We start from the raw sequence: 16,072 nt of genomic DNA, 5'->3' as shown, positions 1-16,072 counted from the left end.
AGTAGGTAAAGGAACTTGCTATCAAGCCTGATGACTTGACTTTGAGCCCTGGGATCTACATAGAAGGAAGAGAGACCGATTCCCACTTGTTGGACTCTGACTTCCACACATGTACCATAGGATATGCATCAACACACACACACACACACACACACACACGCACACACACAAATTAAAAATAAATGAATGCAATAAAGAATTACAGAATAGCTATCCCTCCTCTTCCTGAGAAAAGAGCAGCTGCTATTGAACATGTAATTGTATGTCCTCTGTAAGACCCCAAGAATATTTGTAAATCATCAGATGCCGAACGTTGCCTGTGGATGGCATAGTCTTGCTCCCTGGTTAATGGTCCTTTACTAGTGGCTCGTTTGTTCTCTAATATTAAAAGTTGCTTAATTACAAAGGAGAAGAATAAAAAGGAGAAAATATGAATATAAGGAAGAATCTGTCAGACTGAGGCTACCCTCCTGATGGGCCATGTTATATTTCCACTGTGTTCCATCCATCCATCCATCCATCCATCCATCCATCCATCCATCCATCCATCTATCTATCTATCTATCTATCTATCTATCTATCTATCTATCTATCTATCTATGAAAGTGACTTTTGTGAACCCTTTTAGAATCGTTTTCAGAGACCATTCACACACCTTGCCTTTGGCCCAGTGAAGTTACCCAACTTTGAGATCCGCTTTTGTCAGAGCTGGCTCTGGAGATCATTTCAATGTTTTAAGCATTAAGCCCACTCCCAAAGGCCACAGACTGTCACTTTTGAAAAGCAGGAAAAGGTCACAGGATCATTAGGCAATGGCCCGAGGAGTTCATGGTCACTGAGTCACCTCATGGGTCTTTTCTTGGCCTGGATGCTGGGCTCTGTGCCCACGAGCAGGCTCCAGCTAGATCTGGGTGCCATGGCCCGATCTCAGTCCTTTCTCACTTTGGTTTGAGGTCCCAGGAGGGGTGTCCTTGTTCTAACTGCTCAGGGCTTCCTCCCTGAGTGCCCAGCTGCCTGGTCCTGGCTGGCTCCATAGGCAGTGCGTGTCATTTCTCATCCTCCTGCTCTGCCAGGGGCCGCTCTGTACTTGTGGGCCACGTCCTTGATTCTCCTCCCCAGGGTAAACCCTCTTACAGCTTATATCCAGGTCAGCCACACTTCCTGCTGAGATTTCGGTGACGAGCAGCCACCTGCCTTGGCCTCGCTCTTTATTTCGGCCCTTGTAGGTACAGAGTTCACCATTTCTCTGAGGCCTTTTGTGAGTGATATGGCTTGAGCTCATCAGGTGACACACTTCATCCACAGCTATCAAACCTGTTCCATACATTGCCCCTGGCTCCGGGGTGTCCCCTCCTTTTTATCTCCCGAGGGCAAGCCCTGCTCTGCAGAATTAGGGTTTCGGGAAGCTCAACTACACTAAAACTGCAGAAGAAGTAAGCTCTACCATCTCCTCCAATGGTAGAGGCTGGTTTCTGTTCAATTTCTTATGTGCCCGGCGAGAATGGTGAATAAGAATGGTCAAGGAAGAGTTTTTGCCATATGTGGTGTTCGAACCTGGGAGCTGGAGAGCAGGAGGTCTGAGGCAGAAGCATGACAGATGGTTCGGATGTGAGAGGGTAGTTAAGGAGTAAGACAAGATGATGGAGACATTATGCTGTTGTCATTCCAAATTTTGACTCATTTCTGTCACATGGGGGACTTTTAAATCTCTTGGTGGATTGACACCCCAAATTGATGAGAAATAGGTATTAGTGTTTTTAAAAATTTTTATTAATTAATTGTTGTATGTTTGTGTGTGTGTGTGTGTATGTGTGAAGTTTATATGTGGACACATGTGTCAGAGGTCAGAGTACAGCTTTGTGGAGCCAGCATGTCTTCACATGCTTTCCAGGGATTGAACTCAGGCCATTAGGCTTGCAAGACAAGGGCCTTTAACCAATGGAGCCACCTGTCAGCTCTCCCGGTATTTATCTTTAAAGATCCTCATGCAACTCTATTGCATAGCAAAGTTTGGAAATGATTTCTCTACTTTTGATTTTCACCAGTACCCAAAGCACCATGGGAAGATATGTAGAGAAACAGTATCTTTAAAAAATGATTATGACATGGGAGAAGTGTTAAAGTTGTCTGGGAAACAAAGGGGCTGACTCGAGAGACCAGGGAGCCCGGGAAGGGTACTGGTGTGACATTATGTGCTGGCACGGAAATAGCCATGTGTAACCTTGGGTGATGAAATAACAAACAAAAAAACGAAAGGAAAAAGAGAATTCCTTTTAAAAAGATGGCTAATTACCTCATGGTGCGTGACTGTGACTGAAAGAAAAGAAAAGCAACAGGGAAGAAAGGAAGCCTGGCACAGTATTTCCAGCTACCCGAGAGGCCGAGGCAGGAAGATGACTTGAGGCCAGGAGTTCAAGTCCATCCTGGGCAACGTGTCATCTACTAAAATCAAAATCAAACAAAGCGAGTGAACCAAAACCAAAATACTTGAAAGAGAAAAGAATTGGGAAGGAAGGAGGAGATGGGAGGAGAATCACGTGAAGCAAATACTGTGAGCTGCTGTGCTCTTACAATGCTGTGCCAGAGGCTTGCCTCTGGGCTGGTGCCCAAAGCAAAAGAAGCCCGAACAACTGTGTGGAATCGTAGGGTAGGATCTGGGCGCAGAAGGGCATCTCCTCTGAGGCGCTTTCTTCATCAAGGGGGCGGTGTTAGGTTGGGCTGTGGACAGCGCTTTCAACAGTGCCCTTATGATCACATGAACCATTTGCTCAGCCATCCCTGCATGTTGGCTGCACTCAGGGCCAGAATTTGCTGAGCAGATCTAGCAATGCAGTAAGATTTAATGGGCTTTTGAGGTCTCCATGTTTGCCTGTAGCTAATTTAAAAATTCTCCCAACCTTCCTTCTGACTTACCCTAATGAATCTGAGTTATTGGCCTACAGCTGGAGTGTTTGTGTTTTGTCCTTTTTTTTTAAGTCACTTCTTATTCCTGTTAATCAGTATGTCATTTCCTTCATCATGCCAGGGCCTCAGGGCCCTGATTTGGGCTCACTATTGTGGCGCTCGCTCCTTCGTGCTAGGTCATCTGCTGTGGCCTGTGCTCTGAAAGTTGGGTTGTCTGGGTTGAGCCACAGGGGCCACGTGCTGGCATGTTGGTACTCCCTTGCCCATTGACCTGGGGACCCAAGAGGGGACATTTTGGATGGCTGCACAGAAAGAAAGACTCTGTCCCTTTCCCCTCTCTCTCCCATGCCCAGGCAGTTGAGAAATGCTGATCCAACCAGTCTGGTCTCTGCCTTGGAGCCAGGGCCCAGTGAACCCGCCGGCCTCCGCCCCCACAGAGTTAGCTCAATTTGGCAAGCAGTTCAAAATGGGGCATCAGTCAGGTCAGGATGTGAACTAGCTTGACAGGGAGCCATCAGGGCGGCCTCAGGGCGGTGTGTGTGGGTGAGTGGCTGCTGGGATTGTCCCAGCACGCATTCTCCACTTTCCTGCTTGGTCCTGGAGTGGTGACACTGTGTGTGCCTGGCTGCTGGCAAGAGGGGTCTGTGGCTGTGTGTATGGGGGGCTTTTCTGTCCTCTCCTCTGTGCTCTGCTCTTCTTCTCAGTGTTGGGTTTTAGGGTGCAGGTACATTTGAGGCAGGGCCGCAATGTGACCTTTATGTACGGCTTGCTTGTGTGTGACTGCTAATGTGTGTTGGAGACACATACACACACGAACTGTTTCTCGGCAATAGGGTCGTCTGGGGTGCGGAGGGAACTCATGTGGCAGATAGCAATCCAGCTGCCCAAGAGGGCTCTGGGCTTGGGAGTGTATCTGTGGGGTTTCTTCCTTCACCTGCTCTCTCAGGCGCTTGGGGCTCCTCTGCTTTGCTTCTTTGGGCTTCTCCGCGTGCTCTGTGTGTGTGCCCAGAATGGAGCCCAGGCTGTGTTTACAGCTGCTTATTCTGTGGCCCACAGGGCCCATGTCTGTGGTGCTTATGTCTTCCTTCAGGGGAGTGCTTGGTTTGCTCAGCTGATAGGGAGTTGCGTGGCCTTGCCCATACGGCTCTTTGGTGCCACGCTAGAGACCCTGATGCGCATCCCATCAATCCTGCTGTGTGAGCAGGCTGCTAGGTGGCTGGTACAGTCAGGTGTGTGGGCAACGAGAGGCCTGGCTCGGGTATGGGGCATGGCGATGTTCGCCCAGCTGTGTGCCCATTCATTCCTCATTGGTTTGGGCCTGTGTATGCACATCTGCTTTTCCACCATCAGCTCCAAGATCCACGTGAGAGTGCATATACCCTTCTGTTTCTCACTGCCTGTGAGAATCCATGTTCCCCTGAACTTGGGCATCAGGATGGGGCTACAGGGCAGGAGGCCCGAGACTGCAGAGGTGGGGGTGGGTACACCTCCGGGGGAGACCAGGAGGGAACAGAAGCCCCCCAGGACCAGAAACCTCAATCCTGCAAGGAGAAGGGAGGTACCACGGAGCAGGAGTGAGCCCAGACCAGGTGGGTAAGCGCAGGAGCCAGTCCTCGCCACTGGAACCTGTCCCCAGCCTTGGGGACAGCAGCTCCTCTGGTCAGCAGGCTAAGGCTTAGGGCTGTTTCTCTTCCCATCCCAGTCAGTCCCCTCTGTAGCTGCTGCTCTCTTTCCCTCTGAGGAGAAGGTAGTCCTTAGGGAAGGTCCAGGCAGGAAGGCACAGGCAGCTTCTAACTTTTATTTTTTTTTGCCATTTATCCAAAGACAATATGGTCACTGAAGGTAGCACTAGGCGGGGGTCCTTCTCCACATCACTGGTCTCTCTTTACACAACTGTCTACCAGTCCTGTGTGCCCTTGGCTCTTGGGGCAGCCCCTCTTCACTTCCTTCCTGTTTATCTTCCCTGGTGGGGTCTTTTTCTCTTTCAGTCAATTTTTCAGGTTATTCACTTCCTCAAGGCCACCTTGAGGGCGGTTGTTTCCTCTTAGGCTTTTTCCATTGGGCAGTCTCTTCTCTCAGCACCCATGCCCGATTTCCCCAGGTGTGCTGGGTTCCACTGACTCCGTGCTCTCCCTGCAGTGGTCCCCAGTGCTGCGACTCTCATCATTGTGGTCTGTGTGGGCTTTCTGGTGCTTATGGTGGTCCTCGGCCTCGTGCGGATCCATTCCCTTCACCGCCGCGTCTCGGGGACTGGTGGAGCCTCGGGAGCTTCCACTGACCCAAAAGACCCTGACCTCTTCTGGGATGACTCTGCTCTCACCATTATTGTGAACCCCATGGAGGTGAGTGGCCTGGAGGAATGCCGCGGAGGGAGCACATTTATAGCAAATATCCCTGAGGAGGACCCACACCCCGGGTGAAAGCTCTTGGTACAGCGGCTGAGAGCGTGGAGGAGGAAGGATGAGCCTGGAGAGGTACACAGCTATGGTGCGTGCGTGCCTGCATGTGTCCTCAAGGAGCGGTTCTGATTGTGGCTAGGTTGTTGAGCTCTCGCTCTCTGCTTTTGTCCTCTCCAGTCCTACCAGAACCAGCAGGCCTGCGTAGCAGGGGTTGCTGGTGGCCAGCCAGAGGATGAGGACAGCAGTGACTCCGAGGCAGCCGACTCCCCCAGCAGTGACGAGAGGCGCATCATTGAGAGCCCCCCCCACCGCTACTGAGGCTCCAACCCTGCCAAGAGAGAGGCCTGGCCTGGGGAGACCGACACCCAGCAAAGAGAGGGAGAAAGGCATTCCGAGAGGAGAGACACCCAGGGGGACAAAGCGCTCTGAACAGGAGTGGTCCTGCGATCTCGGAACCCCCGGCAGGCCCCACGCGGTTGCCCTCCTCCTCCAGCCTGCCCCTGCCTTGGGCTGCCCTTCCCCTGCCGTGCTCCTGAGGCGTCTGCCCCAGATGGCTGCTCTGGGAGAGTGGCTGAACGGCCTTGGCTGCCCTGTAGCCCACCCGTGCTGGCATACCCCCGCCAGCCACGCGCTGTACTGGGGAGGGTACTCAACAGCCATGGCTGAGGTGGGAGTGGGGTTGGTGGGAGCCTGCTGCTGGGCCCTTCCCTACTCCGTCCTGTCCGAGGAGGCCTTCCTTCTGTCCAGCCTCCTTGCTTCCCTTAGGATCAACCTCGCCTCTGTTTCCATTTCACTCTGAGGATCCCCGATCCTCCCTCTTCTCGGTCTCCTCCCTCTCTTGTCCTCCTTTCCTCGCCTGCCTGAGCAGTCCGAAGGTCCTACAGTCCCCGTTCCTTTCTCCACGGCCTGCTTGTGCCTAGGTTGTGGGGAAGGCGGAGGGGTGGGCGCCCCGGGTGTATTATATATAGTGTATATTTTTTCAATGTTGTCGTGAGCGCAGCTCCTGTGTTTCTGTGTGCAGCTCACAGCCTTGTATGTGTGCGTGTGTGTGGCATTGTCACGTCTTGGGGTGAGGGTAGGGGATGGGTGTGGGAAAGGAGGGACACACCCTAGGGGTTTTCAAATAAAACAACCAGAAAAAAGCTCTAGCCTGCTGTCTGTCTGGACGGTCCTGTGTGGTTGAGGCAGACGCCTCAGGAGCACGGCAGGGGAAGGGCAGCCCAAGGCAGGGGCAGGCTGGAGGAGGAGGGCAATGATGCGTCTTTCTGATCTCAAGGGCCATTTAGGTCTCTGAGCATGCTGAGGTGACCGGGCAGGGCTGGCTCTGGCTGTCACTTGGTGCCCTGGCTGACAGGCCCTGGGGATGTAAGATGGGGGCAGATGACTCACGCTGTCTTCTTCCCTCTGCATCCTGGAAAAGAATGACGTAGCTGCATGGGCAGATGCCCGGTGCTGTCTGGGGACACTGTCAGCCCCTCCTCATCACTTTGAAAAGTCCCACCCGGAGCACGTCAACTCCCAGCTGGAAAGTGCGAGGGAGGATGCTGGCAGTCCTGCTCTTCACAACAAAGGGATCAGGAGCTCTTTTTGCTGACCAGTCTATGGCTCGGACCCAAGGGACCTCCGCTTTGCCACATCCCCTGCTGTGGCGGCTGAGCGGCCTTCGCTGTCCCCACAATGAAGTGGTAGCATGGCAGATTCTGGTCTGTCCTCAGCCTTTTGGGCCATTGGTTCTCTGGCTTTGGTCTTCTCTAGGCTCCAGGTGATAAAGAAGAGAACTAGACGGAGCTAGTGAAGCAGCAATTGCTGTGTAGACGCTGTCCTTCTGTATTGTCCCTACCCTGGGCCACACCAGGAAACCATACCTTAGATCCTTTCTGAAGAGCAGGTGATTCAGAGTGTCAGGCTTTCCCTAGTTCTGTGTGGTCCTTCCTAGCATCACAGGGTGGAGCTGGGGCTTTCCAGTCACCAGGTGACGCTCCATTCACCTGCCTTCCCGCTTCCATCAGGTGCTCCAGACCTAGCTCATGGTTCCAGCTGTATGTTGATGGCTCCACTTGTACCTCTCTCACTCAGCCAGTTTTCCTTTCTGACACTCCCGCCTATCTATTGGTATGAACGTCCAGGCATCCTATGCCTCAGACTTAGCCTTTGCCCAAACTCTGCAGTTATGGTTACCTCTCCCTGTGTTTCCCACGCAATGTCCTAATCCAGAAAGCTGGCAGCTCCTTTTCCTCACCCATACCCATGTCCAAAGGGTGACTAAACCTTGTTGTTGCTTCTTTGGTTTTCTCAGACGTGCCGTGCTGCTGCTGCTGTCATCCTGATTTGCAGGTCTCACCTTTAACCTGGTCTGCCCTGAGAGCCTCCTACCTGCCCCCAAGTCCTCTGTCTTGGTCCACTCCAGTCCATCTTCAACTCTGGGTCTTAGCGGCCTTTCTAGTGCACCATTCCACCCATGTCACTCTCTTGTTTGGAATCTTCCTTCCTGTCACTGGTTTGGTCAATCCCAGATACCTTCGCAGCCTCTTAGTTCCTCTCTCTGTGTGGCTTCTTTGCCATCACTGTCCTTGAACACCTGAAAGCAGGGCACAAAACCCACTGGTATTTCCTAGAGATACCCTTCTTTTTCTTGTCCCTGTGTCCTTGCATGGGTGGTTTTTTTTTTCTCCCTGTCATGTTTAACAGTTGTGCTCATTGTGGTAAACTCCACTCAGATGTTGTAGTCTTCCGAGTTCAGATGCCCCATGGTCACATCTCCATGGCAACATGTCCCATGAGGCTAGCACGTGTCTCTCTATCAAACAGCTTCTCTGTATCCTCTGCAACTTGTGTAGGGCCGGGCACACACCAGGGGCTCAGAAAATGGTGGGTAGTCCTGGCAAGAGACCAGAGAGCTGCTTTGGTGACCTGAGAGTCCAGGGGATGGAAGGTGGTCCAGAAGATGCCCTGTAGTGTGTTCCTCCTATAACCGTCTGCTTGGATGTCAGCTGTTGTCAATATCTGTGACAACACCACATGGAAACAGCCTCCCAGCTGCTCCTGCAAGACCTTCAGAATCCCAGGTCAGAGGCTCGAGACAACGGAAAGCTTTAACTCCCAAAAGAGTAAGAAAGTTTGAAGTCTGCGGCTCTGTCTTTCAGTCCATCCAACCTTTCTCGCCTCTCTCTTGTCAACCTACGGGTCCTTACTCACCTTGGATCTTGGAGACTGAGGCTTCCTATGCTGAAGAGCAGAAGCCAGGGCCTGGTGTTATTCTTACTTGCTTTGGAGCCCTTTATGTTGTGAGTGAAGCTGGGGCCTTGGAGTCTTCATCTACCTTCAGTTCATGCTCTGTAACCTCTGTACCATCACATGCCTTGAATTTCTGCCTCTGATCTCTTGATTGCCCTCTTACCTGGCCTCTCTTAGTCTCTCTGTTTCTGTTTCTATGTCTCTCTATTTTGCCCTAACATGCCTGCATGTGTTATACACACACATGGACACATGCACATATAGAAAGACAATATAGAATTAGGTAAGAGTCTGCTTCAATGATCTAGGGAAAGGGCAGCAGACAAGAGCCCAAGTGAGTTTTCATTTTCTTGCTCAAGATCTCCTGGAGCATTCCCCAACTCCCCTGATGGAATCTGGCAAAGCCCCAGGATCTCAGGTTTGGCTGTGTTTCAAGCTCCACCTATCCCCAATTTAATTAGAAATAGCAAACACATTTCCCTCGGCTCCACTCGGTTTTTCCTCCTGCAGTGGGAGGCTCTTTCCCTCTGAAGTCCACTCTTGGCTGTGAAAACCAATCAGCTTAATCCGCGATGAAGATCTGAGCTCTTGAGAAGCCACTCTGCAGAGGCGGATGTGTCAACGACAGTTCAAGAACAAACTGCGTCTTTCTTTGTGTTACCAGACCAGGGCCCTGGAAACCCGCCTTTGCGTCATCAGGGAGGGTGATGGAAGCTCAGTGGGGCTGTGCGTAGATCCAGCTTGCGGCTTTCGGGCTGACCAGTAACACTTAGAATTACCCACTCACCAGCCAGCCCTCACCGCGGGGGGCTTTGCTGGGAAGGTCAAGAAGATGTCCACTCCCGTTCTTGAGGAGCTGTGGAAGGGCTTAGATTCAGATTTCAGCCTTTCAGGGACTCTCCCAAGTGGATTCACTAAGACCCCAAGACCAGTCAGTCACACTGTGGGGTTCCTCTGGGACGTGTGGGGATCCCTTAGGTCCTTCAAACCTGTGAGTCTTTTCTGGGGATGTCTGTAAGTAAGCAGATGGTGTGAGGATGGACTGGGGCCCCACACAGTTCCGCTTTGCACCGTGGCTACCAGTTTCCTGAATCCACTTCACTCAGCGGCTTGTAGAGCGGCTCCCAGCTCTCTCCCTCCAGCTGCCTCCTGAGAAGGAGGAAGTCTTGGGAGAGGGAGGCAGGCGTGAGGGTGATGGGTAAGCCCCTGGCAGGCAGCAAGGGGTGTGGGGAGCTGTTTTATCTACCTCCACCATGCTGGAGTTACCACCTCTCTTGCGACATCATCCTGAGAGTACTTAAAATATACTCATCCTACAAGAAAAGGACAGAGGCAGCTCTAAATTTAGAGCCGGTGGGTAGAAGGAGGGGGGGTGGAGACTCGGGGGTATTCTGGAACTGGCTCCTTCAGAGAAAGAACAAAAAGCCTCCTGGCTGTGGCTTCCAGTCCACAAGGATAAGGGAGCCTCTGTTTCAATTTTCAGGCTCTGAGACATGACGCCAGTTCCTCCAGCCCCTTCTCATCGGATGGTATTTTCCTCCTTTTTCTGTGGGTCGCAGTGTGGCTGGCTCTGGAGGAAGAGGCTGGGCACAGATGCACAGCCAATCAGAGGCTACCTCTCATTTGTTGCTAGGTCACCACGAAGTTTCTCTCCTTCCATAGCACTGTGGAGAGGGAAAGTAACTCCAACTTTCAGACAACAGCAGGAGTACAGTAGCAGGGTAGCAGGCTCAAGGTGGATGGGCTGTCCATGCCACCTGTCCCCTCGGAGCTGGTTTCTGCATAAACTTCTGGCCCAATGACCCTTGCCTACTAAGCTTCCTTGGCCCCGCCTTGTCTCCTAAAGTAGACATCTCAAACATTTGCTAAGGCAATTGAGAGTTGACAAAGAGGCTGTTAACAGGTCAATAGAGTCTGGCTTGGACAAGCAAAATGCCAAGGGCGTACGGAACCTATTGTGTGAGGGAAGTTTGCTGAGCTCTACAGAGCGTAATATCAGCCCACGTACCTAAGACAGGATAGGGCATCATGCAAAAGATGCCCAGCTGATGTGAGTCCTGAAGTACTGTCAAAGGGGATTATGGGCCCCAGACCCCTTCCTTTTCCTGTTTTGTTTTCTGGCCATGAGGTGGGCAGTTTGCTTTGCCATGTGTTCCCTGTCATTGCCAGCTGGCATGACAACAGTGGCCTAAAAACTTTGGTTCTCTCTAGTTTTTTGGAAGCAAAAAAATCTCTTTATAATTCTCTCAGATATTTTGTTAGATCGATAGAAAGTTGCCACTCCGTGTGGGCTGTTATAGCAGAGCACTGTGCACTGAGCGGCTTAGACAATAAGCATTATTTGTCACAATTTTGAAGGCTAGACTCCAGCAGATCCGGTGTCTGGAGAGGGCTCTCTTCCTGGTTTGTAGGTGGCTCGTTCATTTCTCTGTTCTCACGTGGAAGGAAGCCGTGAGACTCCAAGCGGTCATATCTCCTCCTGGAGGTTTAGTTCCTTTTCCTATTGCTTCGATGAAACACCCTGACAGAAGCAGCTCAGAGGGAAACTGTTGCTTTGCTCACAGTCCGTCGCGGCGGGTAGTTACAGCAGCAGGAGCTCGCGGGAGCTCGATTCCTTGTTCTCACAGTCAAGGGCAAAGAGCAGTGCACCATTGCCTAACGTTAGCGCTCAGCTTGCTATCTCTGCTTATACATCCTAGAAACCCCTAATCGGGGAATGGTCCTGTCTGGGTCTTTTCACCTGAATTAGTGTAATAAAGACAATTCCTCACAACGCTGTCTAGAGGCCTGTCCTCCAGTAGATTCCAGGGCTTTTTTCTAAGCTGACAGTTTAACACTGACCGTTGTTGGCATTAATCCCATTTATTGAGTCTCAACACTAGGAATCTAATCCTTTCCCCAAGGCTGCAGCCGTTTATATCGCCAGACTGGACTTTCGGTGTGTGGATGGGTAGACACCGCGTTTTGTTCATTACGGACACTTTGTTTTTACTTCTTTGTGGCGCTAGAGATCAAACCCAGGGCCTTGTGCAAGCTGGACAAGTACTCTGCCACTGAACTCCAGGCTCCTCAGTCTTCTCCTCTTCTAACTTTTAAACCAAATAACTTGAACTTCCCTGAGAAGGTTAAACGTCACTGCTTAGCAGGACAAATGACTTAAAACTCTGAGAAGGTGTAGAATTTAGTACAGAGACAGTGAGGAAAAAAATCATAACATCTCGATATTAATTTGAAAATAAGTTTAAAAAGTCTAAATTTAGAATTAATCGTTATAAACTATATATAAAAGTTTAATTTTAATTAAAATAGAATTGTATCACTTTCTCTTTTCTCTTTCCCTCCTCTAACCCTTCCCATGTCCTCTCTCTAATTGATGGTTCCTTTTTATTACTATTTCTACACACACACACACACACACACACACACACAGATATACATACAAATATACACAAATAAAATCTGTGAGGTCCATTTAGCATTGCTTGTGTATGTACGATTTCAGGGCTGATCGCTTGGTATTGGATAACCTGTGAAAAACCCTCTCAGCATTTATTTGTTGCCTGTAGATCTTTGTCCAGAAGTGAGGCGCCTGAGATCTCACCCTAGGACATTGATTGGCTTTGTCATTGCTCCTGTTTTATTTAGGCAGCCTCACTGTTGAGTTATTATGGGGTAGCTTCCCCATCATTTCTAGGAGACACAGTCTCAGAGCACAGAGACTGTCTTTCTGGTTCTCTGGCTGTTATAATCCTTCTTCTCCTTCTGCCGTGATGTTTCCTGAGCCTTAGGTGCAGGAATTGTATCATCGTAGCTGTATCTGTTGGGGCTGGGCACTGCATGATGAGTTGCTCCCTGTACGTTGACCAGCTGTGATTTTCTGTAGTGGCTTCTGTCTGCTTTAAAAAGATGCTCCTTTGATGAGTGTTACAGTTATCTGTGTGTATGATGAAATCTCAAAGTTGTTTTAATTTGAGCTTACCAAATTGCTAAAGATTATGAATATTTTTGAAATATTTCTTAGATGTGTTTTTTCTTCTTTTGAGATACCAAGCCCATTTTTAAAATTTATTTATTTATTTATTTTGAGATAGGGTCTCTCTGTGTAGCCTTGGCTATCCTGGACTCACTTTGTAGACCGGGCTGGCCTTGAACTCACAGATGTCTGCCTGCCCTTGTCTCCCCAAGTGCGAGATTATAGGTATGTGCCACTGTGCTTGCCTTCAAGCCCAGTCTTTAAGTGGGTCATTTTTTTTCTTGGTTATTTGTATTTTGAGTTCTTTATATATGTTGCATGCTAATCCTATGTCAGATGTATAGCTGGCAAAGGATCTCCCGTTCTGTGTGTTTCTTCTTTACTCAATCAGTTGCTTCCTTTGCTGTATAGTTTTAGTTTTTTAGTTTTATGAGCTTTTAGTTTTATAGCTTTTTAGTTTTATGAGGTTCCACTGGCCAATTTTGGGTCTTACTTCGTGAACAAATGGAGTCCTGTTCAGAAAGTCATTTCCTATACTTAAGTTTTCTCGTAGAAGTTTTAGTGTTTTTTTTTGTCTCACAATGAGGTCTTTGATCCACTTGGAGTTTTTTTTTTTTGTTGTTGTTTGTTTTGTGCATTGACACTGCTGTAATTTTAGTTTTCTCTGTTGTGTGGACATCCAGTTTTTCAAGGACTATTTTTGAAGATGATGTCTTTCTTCAGTGTATGTTTTTGCCTCTTTGTCAAATATCACATGGGTGCAGTTATATGTTTTCCTGTTTAGGTCTGTTATTCTGTTTCATTGGCACACATATCTGTTTTTGTGGGAATATCACACTATTTTTTTATTATTCTACAATATATCTTAAGATATGGAATGACAGTCCATCCATTGTTGTTCTTTTGCACAGGATTGCTTTGGCTCTCTGGGGTCTTTTTCAGTTCCATATGAACTTTGGATTTGTTTTCTTACTTCTGTGGGGGAGTATTATGGGTATTTTAATTAGGATTTTGTTGGATTTGAAAATTGTGTCTTTTTTTGAGACAAGTTCTTGCCATGTATCTGTAGCTGGTCTTGAACTCATAGATATCCACCCGTCTCTGCCTCTCGAGTCTTGGGATTCATAGCATGCATCAGCAAGACCGAATAAGTGCTATATTTTTAACTGGAAATATGTATCATCTTTAGGTTAAATTTTAGTTAAAAGTAATATGACATTATTTAAGGTAATAAACAGTATCATAACTATTTTGGTTTGAATGATAATGGCCCTCATAGGCTCATATTTTTTAGTAGTTGGTCCCAAGTTGGTGGAACTGTTTGGGAAGGACTGGGAATGTGGCCTTGTTGGAGGAAATGTTGCCACATCGGTAGCTTTGAGGTTTCAAAAGACTTGCATTGTTCCCAGTGTGTGTTCTCTTCCTGCTGCTTATGGATGAAGATGGGATCGCTCAGCTGTTCCTTCTGCCATCATGGATTCTAACTCTCTGAAACTGTCAGCCAAATTAAGTGCTTTCTTTTGTAATTTCCCTTGGTCCACATTTTGTAACTAATAGAAAAGTAACTAAGATAATCACATTTACTGAAATAAACAATCTTTCAAACATTTCTTACATTTTTATTTACACATGGTGTGTGTGTGCGCGTGCGTGCGCCTCTGTGTGTGTAGGTAAGCGCTATGGTAACTGCTGTGTGAACCACTTACAGGAGTTGATTCTTTCAAACCTCCTGCAGGTTCTGGGGATGAGCTCAGGTTGTCAGGTGTGGCAGCAGACACCGTACTCACGAATGTGGTCTAAAACAGTTACAAAAGTTTTGTCAGTCTTGAAAGCAGGAATGCTGTGGTTCACACATGAACTCTGGCAACAGGCCTAAGTGATAGACTTGGTACCTAGCTCGTGGTGCTGTTTTGGGGTCTTTCAAGGTTATATGCTTGACGCTTGAGGGTTCTATGCTGTCTCCGCTCCCGGCCTGAGCCCTCTGCTTCCCAGTCTGCTTGAACGTGACAAATGGCGCCCCACTCTGGCCACCAAAGGTGAGGTCTCAGCAACATGCTCCTGTGGTCGTGGACTCCTGTCGTGCTTTCTCTACCATGATGATTGTCCCCGTCTAAACCCTGGGCCAAAATAAGTTCTTCATCCCTTAGATTGCCTCTGTCAGTGCTGGTCAAAGCAACGAGAAAGGTAATGAGCACTGGGCTGACTGAGTGGCAGTTAAAGAACAAGTACAAGTGATTCTAAAAAACATGACATTTAGTACAATTATGCACAGAATGCCGAGGTTTATAAGTTAAATTAAGAGGCTTAAATGAAGTCAGATTTTCTGCTTATAATTTCAATAAGTCAAATATTAATTTAAAATCTAATTAACTGGACATAGTCTTTTCCACATATAATATACACGGAAATATTCATAGTGGTGTGTGTGTGTGTGTGTGTGTGTGTGTGTGTATGTGTATGTGTGTAAATGCCTGTGTCAGGTATTGCATGAGAAAATGTAAGGGATCCAGTGAGATCTAAGAGACTGAAAAGAGCTGATTCAGAGACACATCTGAGGACCAGCACATCATCTCGAGACGGTCCCTCAGAGCAGCTGTTGAGTTCATGGTAAAGCAAGTATATACAGGCTGTGTCCTCTGGACAGGACATGGCCACACGAATCCAAGGGCTGCACTGACCAACAGGTGACCTTGGCAATGATATAAAAGACTGATACGCAAGTAACCAGGTCTATGGTAATGTATTTTTCCCCTTCTAAGGTAGGTTCTTATGTAGAACAGGCTAGTTTTTATACTCAGTATTTATGGGCAGATGACCTTGAACTCTTGATTCCCTTGCTTTTATCTCCTAAATTCTGGGACTACAGGAAGGCACCACCTATTCAGCTGTCGGAGCTCTTAACGTTCTCTATCAGGAGGGAGAAAGGGTCAGAAGACACTCCCGTAGAGTCCAATCATCACTCCCAGCTTCAGTAATCTAAATTGCAACCCACACTCCTGTGAGTGACTTTAATACAGTCATTTATTCATCAAGAAGAGCTTGGTGGAATCTTTGTTATGTTCACTTCCTCCTTATTTGGAGTGAATAGACATTTCCTTTAAGTCTCCCCAGAAATAGCAACTGGAAAGTGGAAGGTTATAAAGCCATAGCCAGCTCCTGCCGGGGTAATCCTATCATTGGAGTTTAATTCTACAGTCACTGTCTATTGTGTGGCTTTTCCTGGGGAGACATGAACAAATGTCCACTCACGCCAGACAGAGCAGTGGCGACAGACAGAAGAAACAATTCCACCAGAGTCTACATCTTGGTGAAGGCGTGAGTTTATTGGGCTTACTTTTAGGAGCATGGATGACCCAAAGGCAGCTGTATTACAGGAAAGTCCCCCTCCCCCAGCATGGGGGTGTGTGTATGAAGGCCATGGCCCTGGAGCTCTCTGCACGATGGAGCGGCATTTCAGCTGGAGGGAGAGTTTCTTCTCCTCCCACGGTTGTACTGCTTATATGACTTGGGGCTCGGCCTTGTGAATGTTGTAATTGTGTGAGCTTCCAGACCCTGGTGGATG

The 16,072-nt window shown here is 48.6% G+C and overlaps 1 protein-coding gene across 1 annotated transcript in view; it reads left to right on the top strand.

The window, feature by feature from the left end:
* The window catches only part of Clstn3 (calsyntenin 3), a 33,407-nt gene extending 27,065 nt beyond the window's left edge, over positions 1–6,342 (top strand). The window contains exons 17-18 of the mRNA XM_021636992.2: positions 5,044–5,246; positions 5,481–6,342. Of these exons, the coding sequence (XP_021492667.1) occupies positions 5,044–5,246; positions 5,481–5,621 (344 nt within the window). The 3' untranslated portion in view covers positions 5,622–6,342. The remainder of the gene's footprint in view (positions 1–5,043; positions 5,247–5,480) is intronic.
* Positions 6,343–16,072: the final 9,730 nt, after the last annotated feature.

This window comes from Meriones unguiculatus, chromosome 5 (assembly GCF_030254825.1).
Source record: "Meriones unguiculatus strain TT.TT164.6M chromosome 5, Bangor_MerUng_6.1, whole genome shotgun sequence".
Lineage (NCBI taxonomy): Eukaryota > Metazoa > Chordata > Mammalia > Rodentia > Muridae > Meriones > Meriones unguiculatus.
This window is presented reverse-complemented; position numbering and strand designations above follow the sequence as displayed.